This window comes from Petromyzon marinus, chromosome 1 (genome assembly GCF_048934315.1).
Source record: "Petromyzon marinus isolate PM22_M1 ecotype Great Lakes invasive population chromosome 1, UKy_Petmar_22M1.pri1.0, whole genome shotgun sequence".
Taxonomy (NCBI): Eukaryota; Metazoa; Chordata; class Hyperoartia; order Petromyzontiformes; family Petromyzontidae; genus Petromyzon; species Petromyzon marinus.
Genome location: NC_133667.1, coordinates 31837780 through 31853903, shown reverse-complemented (window position 1 = coordinate 31853903; position 16124 = coordinate 31837780). Strand labels below are relative to the sequence as shown.

At 41.6% G+C, this 16124-nt stretch overlaps 1 protein-coding gene across 3 annotated transcripts in view; it reads right to left on the bottom strand.

The window, feature by feature from the left end:
• Positions 1-16124, bottom strand: part of SPG11 (SPG11 vesicle trafficking associated, spatacsin) — a 115076-nt gene that overhangs the window by 52615 nt on the left and 46337 nt on the right. For all 3 annotated transcript variants that reach the window (XM_032949337.2, XM_032949347.2, XM_076067078.1), the window contains 5 exons: positions 14531-14732; positions 10809-10931; positions 10467-10628; positions 4689-4816; positions 316-473 (listed from right to left, as the gene is read on the bottom strand). In XM_032949337.2, coding sequence (XP_032805228.2) covers positions 316-473; positions 4689-4816; positions 10467-10628; positions 10809-10931; positions 14531-14732 — 773 coding nt within the window. The remainder of the gene's footprint in view (positions 1-315; positions 474-4688; positions 4817-10466; positions 10629-10808; positions 10932-14530; positions 14733-16124) is intronic.

The window sequence follows — 16124 nt, the reverse complement described above, 5'->3', positions numbered from 1 at the left end:
AACAGACAGTGGCTGCAGACCGTCGGGGGTGGATTATCGAGCAGGACTGGTATTAAGATGATTACATATGACGTTAATTAAATAATTAGTAATTTTGTGGATATAATTGATTAATAATAATAGATTACATTTCATAGTGATGCCTGTCTTATTGCCACGTGACAAACTGTATCGATAATCAGGCAATAAAAGGATGCTGCTGAGGATTATTTCAAAACCAGCTGGCGAGGAAATCAACCGATGGGGGGGGGGGGGGGGGGGGGGGGGGCAGTCAGGATTGACGACCGGTGTCCATGCAGGCTGTGGGACACCTACCTGGGAGACACCTCCGTCCAGACCACCAGGTGAGTAGAGCAAGGTGGCGGGCGCCAGCAGTGTACGACCTTCTGTCAGCATGCTGCTCACACCAGCCTGGCTGCTGGGCAGGACCATCTGAGCGTTGGCCAAGCTGGCGAGGTACAGGGCCCGCGTATCTGCCGGGGCAAAATCAAAAAGAGAAGCCCACAAGAAAATAAATCCGTTCACGCCTATTTGGACATTAATCTCCCTGTGCTGTATATGCTTGACGTAAATGTCCCAGCTCCGTATAACCGCTCTGCAATAACCCTGATAACCTTGATGCGTGATTTTTTTTTTCTCCCAACGCTACTTGAAAGCCACTTCAAAACTGTTTTTTGACGCATGCAATTTCTCCACTGTTACCACACTGGTGAGCTGCATCTTCCATTTCAACACCCTGCATTATCAAAATCTTGTTGCACGCATTTACATTCCATTAACTGGCCAGCGTTGATTAAATCACCAGAGAAAAGGTGGGATTAAGATAAGCGGTTGACGTGTGGCTTTCTTGGCCCATCGTGTTGAAACGGGGGGACCATTTTTTTTATTCACCATCTATATTCATAATCATAAGCCACGTTCCATCAACCGCTGAAAGAGGGCCTCTCAAACGTCAGCCAACCGTCAAGGCCACGGTCCTGGGATCTCACAATCCATCCCGCTCCTGCTCAGAAGCCGTCATTTTAACAACGACATAGAACAAACGGAAGAATATGATAGAACTTCATAAAGAAAGCTGCAAAAAGTGGGGCTCAAGGTAAATATGATAAGACATAAACATGCATTAGAAATCATCCATTAGAACAAAACGAAGATTTTTTTGTCATTCATGATAAAACTGTTTCCACTTCCCAAAATGATTCGGGGAGAATGAGAACTCCGTATATATTGATATTGCCTCTCACCTCAAATTCTCAACGATTATTTACTTCATACAAAGCCCAAATTAGCAACACTTACAAATCCAACAGAATGCAACAAAAATATCTCTGCAATCGATGGCAATCAGAAGCGCGAGGTTGTAACAGCGGTGGTTATTGCTTGTGATCTTGTCTGCTGCTCAGGGGGGATATTGGAACGTGGAGGGAGGTGGGCAGGGAATCGATTAGCCGCGGTCCACTGCAGCCGTGTTCACACTCCGAGCTTGTGCCCAGCGTGGCCAGCACGCCTTCCGTCTACACTGGCGATCGTCTGAACAAAACCGTGCACAGAAAGCAATGCACAACATCGCTGTCGTAATTAAGTTATTTGGTTTTTAATTATTACATTGTATTATGTTTGACCTGTTTATATAAAGGCTGTATATATGTTCTGATGGTTTGTTAGTCTTTATGCTCATGAGAAACTGTTAATTTTCCCTTTTCCTCAGGATGTCACAGTGTTAAGTTTTATCTCCAACTCTGGGTCAATCTGAAAGTTATGTTAAATTCTGCGTAATTATGCCACTTTATAAGAAGACTAGTACCCCATACCTCGATTTAAAGCACAATTTTATTAATCTGTTGGCTTTGCGATTCGTGCAAAGAAAACAAAACTCCAGCAGAATGGTAAGAAAATGTTGATCGACGTTTTGAAATGATTTTTTTAGCATTGAATATCAGAAACGCTTTGTTGTGCTTCGAGTTCAATGCACGCTAATTTTTGTTTTCAGAATAGCCAAAGGACTACGTAGTTTGTTTCTCTGAAGTAGAGGGAAAAACCAAAGCAGGGAAGGCAAGCAAAGGGCTTCCAAAAATGTTCGTGAAATAATGAACAATTCTCAAATGTCATTAGACCTCCTTTGCCAGTACCAAAATGTAATAATAGGGTTTTCCCCTTTTTTCTGGCAACAAAACTAAAACCTTTTTACAAGGATTCATGTCTGCATTAACCACAATACCTGCAGTCAAAATGCAAAAAAAACATACTATGATAATATATGCATTGTCCTTGAAACTGATTGGTCCACACCAAGGGACGGCTGTGGACCAATCAGTTTCAAGGACAATGCATATATTATCAAAGTATGTTTTTTGTTTGCATTTTGACTGCAGGTATTTGTGGTTAATGCAGACATGAATCCTTGTAAAATGGTTTCAATTTTGTTGCCGGAAAAAAGGGGAAAAACCCAATTCTCAAATGTTGGAGTTGCAGTGTATGAGGCGGCTCATGTGATTTGTGTTGTGGTGCTGCTCACAGACTTAATTTGTTTTAATTTTAAATTTATTTTGTTTGTGTATACTCATTATATTTAAATGGAGTATGACCACCACATGGAGAGACAGAAAGAGGAACACATGGATCAGAGGGGAAGAACATGTGACAATATTTGTGGTAAACTTTCTGACCCATTGCAACTGGACATCTATGAAAAAAAGCTTCATAGCTCATCAGATTTCTGTAGGATAAATGATTCTGAGTGGCAGCCAAAGGAATGCACGTTTCTAATCGGATGTTCACTGAGGCAAGGAGGAGTGATGATATCGGCTCGTGTGCAGGAGCTAGATTGTTGCATCACGTGACCCAGAGATGGCAACAGTTGGATGAGGGATTTATCCAGCAGTGGATAAATCATGACTGATTATTATAACCATCATATCGAAGGAAACGCTAGTCAACCCTTCAAAGAGACTATAAAATGTGGTGTTAACCCATAAAATATTTAAAAGTATCACAGTGCATGTGGCTAAAACAAAAACCTTCACAACACAAAAAGCTTCAAATGAAGAACAGATCACATTAATTTATTATAAGTTTGCATTTTTCTGAAAGCATGTTCCGTGCCCCAGGGTCTCTCCTCACGACTAATATTCCATTATTGCACAAAACAAAAACAACTGGCTCACTGGACGGATGAAGAATCAGCCAGAAAGCTGACAAAATCAATGACTCCCGCATCAACAAAATGATTGTTATCCAAACCGACGGTGAAGTTGATGCGTTCTAAGGTCCAGCGACACTCAAGAGACAACCGGTCCTCCGTAAAGAACATCCAAGGCGGAAACTAAATTCCCTTTGAAATATAATAATATGACTGCACCTATTTCGAACCAGTATTGTATTTTGCATGTAAATATATTTTTTTTCTTCCCAATGTGAATTATTTTAGATGAAAGGCTTCTGGGGAAATGCTGCCATATGCATACAATGCAATACAGTTTTATCAAGCATCTAAAGACAAATATATCAGAAAGCAGGATGAAGCCAGGGAGAATATATGGTAGCATAGAAGTAGAGTATAACACTGTCCTCTGCTGCTCACAACATAGCGACTCACCTGCCTATAACAACCTGGCATGTATTTTGGTCACCCATCCAAGGACCACCAAAGCCCGACTCTGCTTAGTTTCCGAGATCTCACGAGACAGGGTGCATTCTCCTGGAAATTTGTGGAAAAGCGCTTCATAGCTCATCAGATTTCTCTAGCATAAATAAAGATAAGAAAAGATTCTCAAGATTCTGATTCGGTTTGATTTGGCCAAAGGCCCGTATTAAGTATCGCACACCAAATGGTTGCGGTACTGGAGCAAACCAGAGGTTATTCTGGAAAAGATCCGAAATATAATTTGTCTATGACAATTAAATATTTCTAACGTGTGCAATTTTGCTGTGGAAATGTGTTTACCCCCGCCCACTCCCACTAAAGTGAGAACTATAGCAGTAATTACAATAATGGATAGAGTGTAATTGAAATGTTTAAAAATCATGCCTTGTAATGTGGCCATGTGACCTCTGTATCAACAACCATATCTCGGCCTCCAGACTCGTTCCAAAAGAAGGAATTATAGACCGATTGATTGATTGATTATATGACTGGCTGCAGTCAGGCAATAACCACACTTACAAGGTGAGACAGAAAGGAGCAGAGGAGCTCAGCAAAGTCATTGCTTTGGGAGAGGCCAAGGACACGTACACTTTTAGGGAATTACCATTAAGGAGGCAAGAGGTATTGATGTCTTCTTCGTCTTTGCCATGGCCAGGGAGTTGATCAAAAACGCTTACATGTTCATGTCAATGTTGGCGAGTCAGTGAAGAGCTTTGAGAATATCCTGGTTAAAAATCTGAAATGCCCCTCCCCCTCCACCAAAGAATATCCCTTCCTCCCCTCCCCCCCACATGCTCTAACGAGTCCGGTGTGCCTGATACCATCGATGGCCCTGGTAATGCCATCCAGAACGTCAGGATGTTGCAATGTATGATGTGAAGAAAGACGTGGAATGAAAATATTGCGTAAAAAAATATTTATCTGAAATTCTGGGCAGTGAATTATTAAAGCATGCATCGTCGCACTATGAAGTCCAGGGTATTTACGGAAAACTCAAACTCAAGTTAGGTGTGCGACAGGCAAGCATTAAACCCACACACAATACCTGCCGGTTGCTGGTCGCCGTGCGATAAATGCTGGATTTCACAAATGTGGAGGAGAAGGTCAAACCAAGGATGGGCGGCCCTCAGAGCTTCGTCAGAGAGGACAGGTGGACCCAATAATTGCTCCAGCCTGATAACACAAACGCAGGCAACGGAAAATAAAATCATTCTTATTTCTCAAGGTGCATGTTACACAGCTCTGAGAAACCATGCCCTTGAACATTAGGCACATCAAAACATTCTCAGATCAAGCCTTCCACTCGTGCTTAGTAGTGAGGCAGCGTGACCTCCCAAATCTTGAAACATGACTGTAGCATGCTGGACATGCAGCATTCAAGTCAGACAATTTTGGCACTGGATCTTTTACTTTCAACCGAGTAAAACACAAGCCATACGACAGATAAGGAGGAATTATAAATGAATACAATGGCTGAAGGTTACTTGAAGAGAATGGGGATAATGCAAGCGCTTGCATGACACTTGCAAGGGATTTCCATCAGAAGTGTACAACACGTCAAAAGCTTTGTGTGAAATGGTACAAAAGACTAAGAATATTCATTCACTGGAAGCGTTTGAGAAACGTCCATCCCGATGACAAGAAATGGGCAAATTACCACAAGTTTCAAACGCTCATAACTGACCCTGAAATAACTCGGGCAGCAGACTTCACAGCAAAGTATGCAATTGTATCACGTGCAAATGACAACATCTTAAACCGAACTGACATCTCACCACTCGTAATCATCAAAGCGAAACTTTCACAAAAAGGAAAGCAATCAGCAATAAAACATAAGAAACAGGGATCACATGCTGTGAAATGTGTCTTATTACAAACATGTGTGCCAATACCAAATGGCCAAAATGAAAAAATATCGTAGGATAACAAAACTATCCTACGTGACTTTACCAAAAGAACCAAGAATATGAATCCCTGCAGTCACGAAAGCTTTAAATCAAAATTGATCCTATTAAATTACACTATTATTCCATGCACAACGTTACAATACATTAACCATTATTCTATTTTATTACACTACTACACAAATGTTAACGTGGAAGAGTAGGCCAAAATATCCCGTGGAGGGCCGCCGCTCGAGTTCCCTCGAGTGGCGACCCTTCCGTCAACAGGGACATGAACAAGAAGTTACAGGGGCGGTGGAGGGGTGAGTGGTAGGGCCATGCCAGATGACCGGTAGGTGGGGGGTACATGGGAGGGTGTGGGGGCCTGGGGGTTTGCCAGGCCCGAGTGGAGGGGCACCCGGGAGTGGCGAGATGGGGATGTTGGGGCGTTTGCTCAGTGACTGGTGAAGCTTCCTCTCGTCCGTATAAAATATTCTCGCAAAACAAATATATTAAATAGTTATTATTAGTAATACAATGCTATTGCAGTTGCTACATCTGGTAGTCACATGTTTAATCGCAAATTAAACACGTTTAGAATAATTACTATGCGGAAGAAGGTCCAGAAGGTTGTGGGTAACTAATTAAACACACGTACAGCTGTACAAAAGTTAACTTAATCAAGAAAAGTGTAAAATTAAATCTACCTGACGCTACTGCTTCAAATTATGAATATGCATAGTCTACCTGTCGATTATAATGCTCGGTTGCAAAGAGATCCTATTGGAAAATGGTTCCTGTAAGGCCTCGCAGATCGAGGGAGTGATTTACTTGCAGGCACTCTGTTATCAGAAGTGACGGGAGACATTCGTGACATTATAATGTACGGCCCCTGAATCCACTTTAAATGGCAGTAACTACAGTGCGGTTTTATCTACCAAACCAGTGGCTAGGCTGGAAAGAACAATGCGGCTTTTACGACAGCTTCAACTCCCCAGGGCATGTGTTGGCACTAAATGAGATGCTGGCCCTATTTTCAGTGACTTGTAGACTTCTTGTGGCTCAAATGGAAACGTCCGGCAACGTTTTCACAATTGCAGAAAAGACACCACGAGATATGCCGCAGCCTGGCTTATCTCGTACACACGTGGGACCGCCTGTGGCCTCCACAGTGCAGCCAATACTCTTCACGCTGTCACGGTGGGTGCGGATACGTTTAAAACAGCTTGGTCTTCAGCAGAGTAGAGTTTGGACTTTCATAACTAAAAACGTAGTTTTTTTTTTTTTACAATAACACCGATATCATGAAGGTATTTGTGAAGTATGGTCAATGAAAAAAGGACGAGATGCAATTTTTCAATATAAAACACTAAGTTGTAAAAACAAAGTGGATATCCTTTCCATACTCTGATGTATTATTACGTGGAAACTGAATTTTCCAATAAATGCGGTTTATAAAAAATAACCACTCTTTTAAAGGGTTTAAAATTTGACTATTGAACTGGTGACTAGCAAGAGACATTAGTTAATTGGGAAATAAGTATGGGATTAGGAAAATTAAAGAACAAAGATGGTAGGCGACAGAAATGCAGATGTCTCCATTTAAACCCTCGCAAAAATCCTCTTCTAACACTAGAAAAATAGTGCAGGGCCAATGCCCACGTCCAAATAGGGTGTTATTGATCGTCAGCACCGAACAGCGATAGTGGCACTTGATCTCTTGCAATCTGATAAGAGGGCAGGATCCTCAGTTCCGGCTTTTCCCCAGTTAGGACAAGATTTAGGAGGCACCACTTGTTGGTTTCATAAGATCCCCGTGCTAAAGGTGACCACTCGGGGAAGTATCCACAAGGTGACACGAAGGATATAAAGTCATTTTCTGAAAGCGTGTGGCAATAATCCGGAGCAAAATTGCATCAAAAGGTGATTGGGAAACAAGAGTTCATGACACCCCGCAACACACATTTAGACGTGTCGTTTCGACAAACTTGGATTGCAAAGTAAAGTGGTACTTATTTTGTTTTGTATAATTATGGGACTGTTGATACTTTGGCTCGATTTGTAAAGTCACTTGGGAAATAAAACAGGCACAGAGTGATGTGTCCTAGCTGTTGTTCATGACTTTCGTAAAGCCAAACTTAAAATGGACTGACAGAATGCGTGATACCATTTTTTTAAATTTACAACCGTGCAAAAGTATATAAAAACGCACCTAACTTACAGTTGTGATGCTAAAAAAGTCAAAAGAAATCTCAAGTCAATGTGTATGTACTTAAAAGAAGGCAATGTGCATTTACGACATTAATCATCGTCATCATGATCAGCCATGTTCTATTCACTGCTGGATGAAGGCTTCTTAGAGCAGTCTAGTAATGCAACTATCCCCTGCTCATGCAGATGAGGTGGTCTCTTCTCTCCACCTCCGCAGTGGTTGTATATCCCACGCATTCCTTTCTTCGGCTGCTATGCCATCGTTAGTCTTTATCTCTTCCAGCAATGACTCCTGCCCAAGCCCACTTGATTTTCTTAACGGTCAACATGATGCCTCCACAATTATTATTTTTTTCCTCTCTAATCAAAGCATTACTTTAAAGTCTCTCAGTGGAATTCCAAACATGCAACTTTCTATGATTCTCTGCACTTTCTTAAGTCTCCAAAGGGTGGCCCTTTTAATATCCAGGGTGGCCCTTTTAAAAAGAATGTTTTTCAGCAATGCATTATAATTATGTAAACATGTCCGCAATACCCAAAACAGGGTTCGGTTCCCTCAGCACAAATATGAATCACATGAGCATTCTTCTTTGGTTCTTTCGGTAAAGTCACGTAGAATGAGAATAAAATAATAAATTGATAAAATAAAATAACACAATAATATTCTCACGACGTTTCGGCCACAACACAAGCGGCCTTCATCAGGTGATGAAGGCCGCTTTTTATCAATTTATTATTTTATTCTCATTCTACGTGACTTTACCGAAAGAACCAAAGAAGATGAATCATTGCAGTCACGAAAGCTTTAAATCGAAAAATTCACATGAGCATTATTTAAAGGCCTGCAGGACATTGACAGGCTGTCATGAACATGTGGAGAATTAGCTGTCATGGAGGGCTTTATAGAAGTGCTGCCATATTCAATTATTTTCCCAGCAGCTCCTCTAAAAGCAGTGTCAAGTCAGCAATCAAGCCTGTCGGTCCTGTTCCATGATATCTCTTGAATGGTCTCTACAATCTCGAAAAAAAAATTCAGGGCCAGTTAAAGACCACACCATTTCGCCCGGGATTGCTTTTCATGTCAAAAGATTAAAGGTGAGAGGTTACAATGATTCCAAATGGCTGTCACATGCAGGGAGGGGAAATAGAGGCGAGACAAAATACACATTCCACTGAAACGACTGGTAATCATTAGTTTGTCCCAACATGGAAGATAAGCGGATTCAAAGCTGCTTCTGCTTACTTGTTAAATTTATCACACTCTTGTCAGTTTCAAATATAAAAGCCACCGCACAACCACTGGACACAGCTGTTATTCTAGTGCCCACATGTGTTCACTGGTCAACAATCGTAAGTAGCTAACACAAGTGTTGTCGGCCAAACCAAGCAAATCAGATGGCTTTATTGAAGATATCACCTTCTTCCAGAAAAACACAAAAACCTATTTTTACAATACGGACCAATGTACCCACAACTAAACATATAAATCTTCAATTCCATCAATCTGGTACTCATTTTAAATCACTGCCAAGGGAAAAAAGTTTATTCCAACCGTGAAATAACTTTTTGGAGTCGGATATTCTCCAACGCAACACCCAACGAGACCACTGCAACCAGCATTAACTTTAGGCGAAAAGGAATCCATAACAGATAATTAAACTAAACGAACGTGAAGTGGTCACGCACACTAAAGCCCCGTCCATCATCATGATCAACATCCGTGATAAATCCAATCCCGGATGAAGGTCTCCTTCCGCATGTTTTCGCGATCTCTCATCAGGGTCTTGACATGCCAAAAATCCAACTCGCTCCTGCACGGGAGCCAATCGCGTTGTTTCATCTCCATAAAGGTCTTGTTTTCAGGCATGTTCCTCTTTTGGGCGTCATTCCATCACCAGCCTCATCCAATGGTCATCGTCTCTTTTAGCGATGGGGTCCTGCCTAAGCTCAGTTACTTTTTCCCAACAGTCGATATGCTGACCAGCAATTTGTGTTCTTTGACACAGAGCGTTCCTTTCTCTGTCTCAGTCTCAGAGTAATTTCGAACTACACCTTCTGCATGGCTTTCTGAACTATATGCCATTGCTAGGGATATGTACTGCTTGAGAATGTTCTTCAAGGCACAATGGAATGTTTATTTTCATGTACAGGTTAAATCTTCCAAAAGCACTACAATCTGCTCTTGTTCACCTCTAAATCATCATTTTGATCCTGCTCCAAATTAAATTAGTGTCCAAGATATCTTGACTTTAAGCTTTCGTGACTGCAGGAATAGATATTCTATGGGTCTTTCGGTGGCTTTACCGAAAGACCCATAGAAAATGTCCAATATATAATACTCCGTTGTGTTTTCCAGTTGTGCTTTGTACTAATCAGATAATGGGCGACAGTTGTCTTACACTGCACATCACTCTCACTGTCAATTGGTCACATTTGCTCAAAGTTATGTTGATGGTGATCTACTACAAGAGGATCACAATGCACTTATTCAGGAAATGGTTGGGTTTTTACATATGCACAAACAGCTGCGTGCTTTGTAGACATTTTCACATCTCGTTTCAGACTCACTGCTTTTCCGGCCCACATTATTATTTTGGTACAACGAGTTCGTCTGGTCATTTACACATTTGACATCGCAAAATTCGAGAGGTGGTTAATATTTTCTCATCGCTTAACAGTAAATGTGGTAAACAGAATAGCGGCGTCCGAGCGCGAACACGTGCTCGTACCTGTAGTAGTGCAGGTAGGCATAGAGGAGGTGCCGCAGCTCGCTCTCCACACAGTAGCGGATGAAACCATCGTGGAAAAGCTCCACGTCCGACGGTTCGATAAGTCGAGGCGCGTAGTATGCGAGGGGGTCCGCTCCATTGTGCGAGCCTTCCACGAGCGCCCTGGCAATAAAAAAAAAAGCACGGTTACTCGTCAGTAGGTGTCGAAGACGAACTTTAAAAGTTTGGCGATGCAGCTCCGTTGGCAGTGGTGCAAAAGCACAAACAACAAGACCAAAAAATAGGCTAAGAATTCAACAAAACATGAACATTTAAAACGTACTGTAAAAAAATGAAACGCACCTGTCAGCCATTGCCTTGCGGAGAGTGAGCGGATGAATAGGCTGCATAAGACCACCTGTTCTACTCAACCGGACGATCAACCTCTCCAGATCAGACACTTCTGCTGGAACAAAGCATCCCCGCCTTCAAAAGCACACACACACACCCACACACATGCAAACACGAGTACAGTCAATTAGCAACGGGTGCTACATATAGACACAAGTGTGCGATCTGATTTGTTTTGCGTTCGCCGAATGAGCCAAAGTCACACGGGCGTACAGTTCTGGGTCACGGGGCTCAGTACGAACAGTGTCTACACTTGAAACTCTGGAGCCAGCACGCACCAAAACTCGCATGCACCAAAGTTGCATCAGACTAGTTGCCGTTTATTTTCCCCATGCTGTGCTTTAAAGCACCTGCGAGAGAGATACGTTTATTGTCTAGCAGCCTCAAAATTCTGCTAGACACGCCATCCAATGGAAGGCGTTATCGTGAGAACAAAAGGGGAGCCCCCCGCCCCCCGCCCCGTTGGTGATGGGCACCCATCGACGGTCCCAACGATATTCCATAAAAAGGTGGTAAGCGTCTGGTGCCGTGGTGCCACAAGGTGGACCGGAATGGGATCATATTTACAAAGTTACACTTGTGTGCCAAATATCTTTAAAGCAGCTGTACGGTCACCAAAAAAAGCGATAATTTATTGTGGCGCCACACAAAACAAGCACGTGTATCATTGTCGCCTTTTAACCAGCGACAAAAGGTAGAAAATCATTAAATACATGTGTGCACCCTTGCTCACAGAAAGGGTGGCAATCTATTGACAGTGGACTGCATGATGCAAAGGCATCCAAAGAGGGTACAAGTGTGCTGGGATGATTAAAGAGGAGATGGAGTTTATTATAACTTGGGACACGTTGGATACTTGGGCAAGCTGCACAGGAACAATGGGCTGGGTAGCCTCGCGGAGCCTTTACACAGAAGCAGATTTCGATGTGGGGAAAAACTTTGATATTCTTTTTTTTAAGTTTGACAATGTAAAAAAACGAATGACGCTCAATGGTGACGTGTAAGGAAATTGGATGAGCCCAAATAGCACAGAGGTATCAAAAGAAGGCTATGAACTGTGTCCGAGTCACAAAAGCTGTACAAAACACAGCTACAATCTGAGCCGTGACAAGCATCAAATGAATATTGGAAAAAGTAGCCTACGCATGAAACATAATTACCTCAGTTTAATCAAAAGTTGGACGGAAGACATGCTGCTAAAATATTTGTCAGACTGCAGTTAAAAGAGCTGAAGGAGTCAGTGATTACAGTGCCTTTCTTACGACTAAAAATGACCTGGACCTAGATATTTGCTGCTGTGCATTTGAAAAGGTATTATTTGGCATGCTTTGAGATTCAATAAGCTGTTAGTTCAACATACAGCTGCTTAGGAGAGGAAAGAAAAATCAGCTCCCTCGTGGAACAAAGTCCATTGAGCACCAAAAAAAACCTGTTTTTAAATTATGCAAAGCATAAGACTTACAATGTCCTCTAATACAAAAAAGGTTGCAATTGTAATATACACCTATTTCAATATAAACGTTGACTACTCTAAATGTTAAAACCTTATGGGGAAAAAATAAGCAATGGTTGCAAAGTATGCTGGCATTAACATTAATATTTAAATGTTAATTACAACTTAATGATGATTCATTTCAAAGATTGGAAATTCTGCAGAAAATATCAGTGTAATATTGGATGCCTGAACTGGGTCTGATGTCACAATTTGGATAGCATGTTAGTTATGCCACGGAAAGCACACCTGACAAATTTCCTCCATTAGCCTTTCATTAATGTGTGACTCGAGAAGGCATTTAATTATTCCTAACAGGGATCCTGAAATGGGCCATTGATCAAATACCCCACAATTTCAAACACGTTATTAATGATGTATTAGATAAATAAAAATTAGAATGTACAACCCTTTGCAAATCAGATTCCTCCAGGATTAATAAAGATTCGGATTCAACTCCTGTATGAAGCCCTACCCTTTCGGTGACAGTCGTCAAGGTTGAATTATGTATGTAGAACTTCTTTCGTACCGTACGTAGCCAACCGTGCTAATCGGAGGTGCGGATTGTTTGGTTATACTTCAAGACGCTGGTCCAGGGCGGGTTGGCAAAGTGGGAACCGATTAGCATGGCTAGCTCCGTAGGGTGGTGCGAAATAAGTTCAAGCATACATACATACATGGTACTTGTCATTGATGTTAAAGAGCGGTCGGGAATGGAAACTCATCTCGCCAGGTCCACGGCACGGTGTGCAAGCCACTGTGCCACCGCCCCGCAATGCATGCCGTAATCACATTTTTAATTCACGAATCACATCACATTCAGCCGCAGACAGTCCTGCCATATTGGACCTGGGGCCTTAGTCCGGAGCCTAAGGTCCGGGATGGAGGTGTAACTGGTGTAACTGTAGTCACGTGTTGGCCAGGATTATGACGATTTGGCCAGCGAGCTGCAGTTACGTGTAAAAGCATTCGGTAAATAAATAACCACATTTTTAATGTTCACCATCTCTATCCTTGTTTCCCTGGCCGTCTGTCTGTGTAGAAAGCCACATTGTTCCACTATGAGCACTCGCCTGATTAAAAAACGACTTGTATTGATTTACAAAGCACGAGGGAAATATTCCCATAATGTTGCAATATAATGCTCATCCTTAATCCTCTGCTGGAAATGAAATAGCGTTTCTCAAAGAGTTATGACAACTAGGCTCTAAAAATAATAAAAATGAACGTTCCATCAAAAAACACAGTTGGCTTCTACAAGACAGCAGAATACACCCACTGGCATTTGGCAATCTCATGGAATTCATCAGTGTCTTTTTGATTTAAGGTCACTTATTATCAAATTACATAATAAAAAAAAGACCTATTACATAAAAGGAATATTCTGGAAGCACAACTTTACCATGGTTATTGACAGACACATTAAATACTGTAACACATAATAACACAATTTTTACTCTTATCAAGGGTGCATGGAGTCTACCATGGTGCAATGGTCAGCACACTGGTTTAGAAATCCAGGTCACCAGTTATATATGTATATTTAATTTCTTCTGCACCGTACGTAACCAACCGTGCCAATCGAAGGTGCGGGGGACTACTATTTGTGAATAGAAATACCTGGGGTCTCGCAGTTGCTGAGGGCAGCAGGGAAGCACTGCCCGAGGGTCATGACCTCTGGTTTCGTAAATCCACCCCCCCTTTCCCCGCCTCTATCCACCCAGCAGTACAAATGTGTACACCACAATTAGTCGATCGGTAGGTCACATGTGGCTTCTGGCCAGCCTAGCATATGAGGTCAAATACACTCTAGAGCTCCCTTGACTAATAAATAAAAGAGGGACAACACAAGCAGAGATTTTCAGCAACAACAGTGATAACTACTTTTAAATCTTGACTTACCAAGCTTTCGTGACTGCAGGAATTCATATTCTTTGGGTCTTTCGGTAAAGTCACGTAGATGGTTGCAGTTTTTTGTTATTTTCTTTGAACCATCTACGTGACTTTACCAAAATACCCAAAGAATATAACTACTTTTATTAAGGCACTTTTAACACACTTACATTTCAACAACAAGAACATTTTAATCCCAACGTTTAAAATTCTAACACAATGTTTCCGTTGCCGAAATATCGTGACCTCCCTGGAGAGGACTTGCGCAGACACACAGAGGTCCGCTCACCTTGCCATCTCATCCAGCACAGCATCGCGGAGGTGCAGGCTACACAGTGAGCAGCCGTAGGACATGTCGACAGGGAGGTCGGGCCAGGCGGCCTCCTGCACCACGCCTCCGGCCGAAGCCGCAGCCCAGCGGCCCAGCCGTGGACCATCATTGCGCGACGTCAGGAAGGACCAAAGCACCTCGGGGGAGTAGGCGGTCGAGTCTGGTCAAAGGGAAAAAACGGCGTCGTTATTTTTTTAATGGAGCTGTGAAGCTACTTTGCTATTTGCCTGGCAAATATCACGTCGGTCTGTCTGTCCTAGAATGCGTCACATGCTTACTCGAAACCCTTAAATTCAATGGCTACAAAACTCATCACACAGCTTACCAACACCGATATGTAGATCTGCAGAGCAGAGCAGGATTGATAACAATACTTTAAAAAGTGTAAAAAAATTACATTTTTATTCTATGGGTCTTTCGGTAAAGTCACGTACGTAGAAAAATAATTAAAATATCACGTTTCGATCGCAACACAAGCAATCATTGCAATAGAAACGTCGTGAATATTTTAATTATTTTTCTATGTACGTGGCTTTACCGAAAGACCCATAGAATATGTATTCCTGCAGTCACGAAAGCTTTAAGTCAAGAAATAAAATATGTTGTGTTATGAACCAGTGCAATTAAGATGTGCGTTTTGATTTAAAGCTTTCGTGACTGCAGGGATTCATATTCTTGGTTCTTTCGGTAAAGTCACGTAGAAGGGAAACAATCAAATAATTAAAATATAAAATACAATACAATTCTCACGACGTTTCGACTGCAACACAAGCAATCATCATCAGGTGTGAAAACCACAGCAAGAAAATTCTAGAAAAAACGCCACTTGTGTTGCAGTCGAAACGTCGTGAGAATTTTGTTTCATATTTTTATTATTTTATTGTTTCCCCTCTACGTGACTTTACCGAAAGAACCAAGAATATAAGATGTGCGTATTACAATCTGAGCATTAATGTTACTGACATGTGCGTTTGAGTATTTGTAAGCGTGCATTTCTTAGTAGATATGAACCCCCTAACAAAACAGATACTCTGTTAATAGACTGGTTATAAGATTAGTCTGTGTTCAGGAATTGGTGCAGGTGTCAAACAAATAGGTACTTTGTAAAAACGAAAATCTCAGTTATGGGTGCTGAAGGTCAAAGCAATGTTTGTACAAAAAGTAGTCGGAAATGTGCAACATCTTTTGCTCAAAAGTATTTCTTAACAAACTGTATTTTTTTTACATTTTTAGCTCTTTCGGTAAAGTCCCGTTGAAGGGAAACAATAAAATAAGAAAATATATATAAAATATATATACGTGACTTTAACCGAAAGAGCTAAGAATATGAATTACTGCAGTCACGAAAGCTTTAAATCAAAAATGTATTTTTTTTAATTACATTTTCAGTTCTCTGCAAGCGTATGAAAGTATTTAAATTCTCAAATATCTTCTAAACTTCACGCACAAATTGGGATTGTGCGCTCGTGCCCCCGGGAAAATCAGAGTGTGGCACTTTTAAGATGGAAAATTTAGCGATGGACACGTCCTGTAACACAGGTGGTGGGCACTG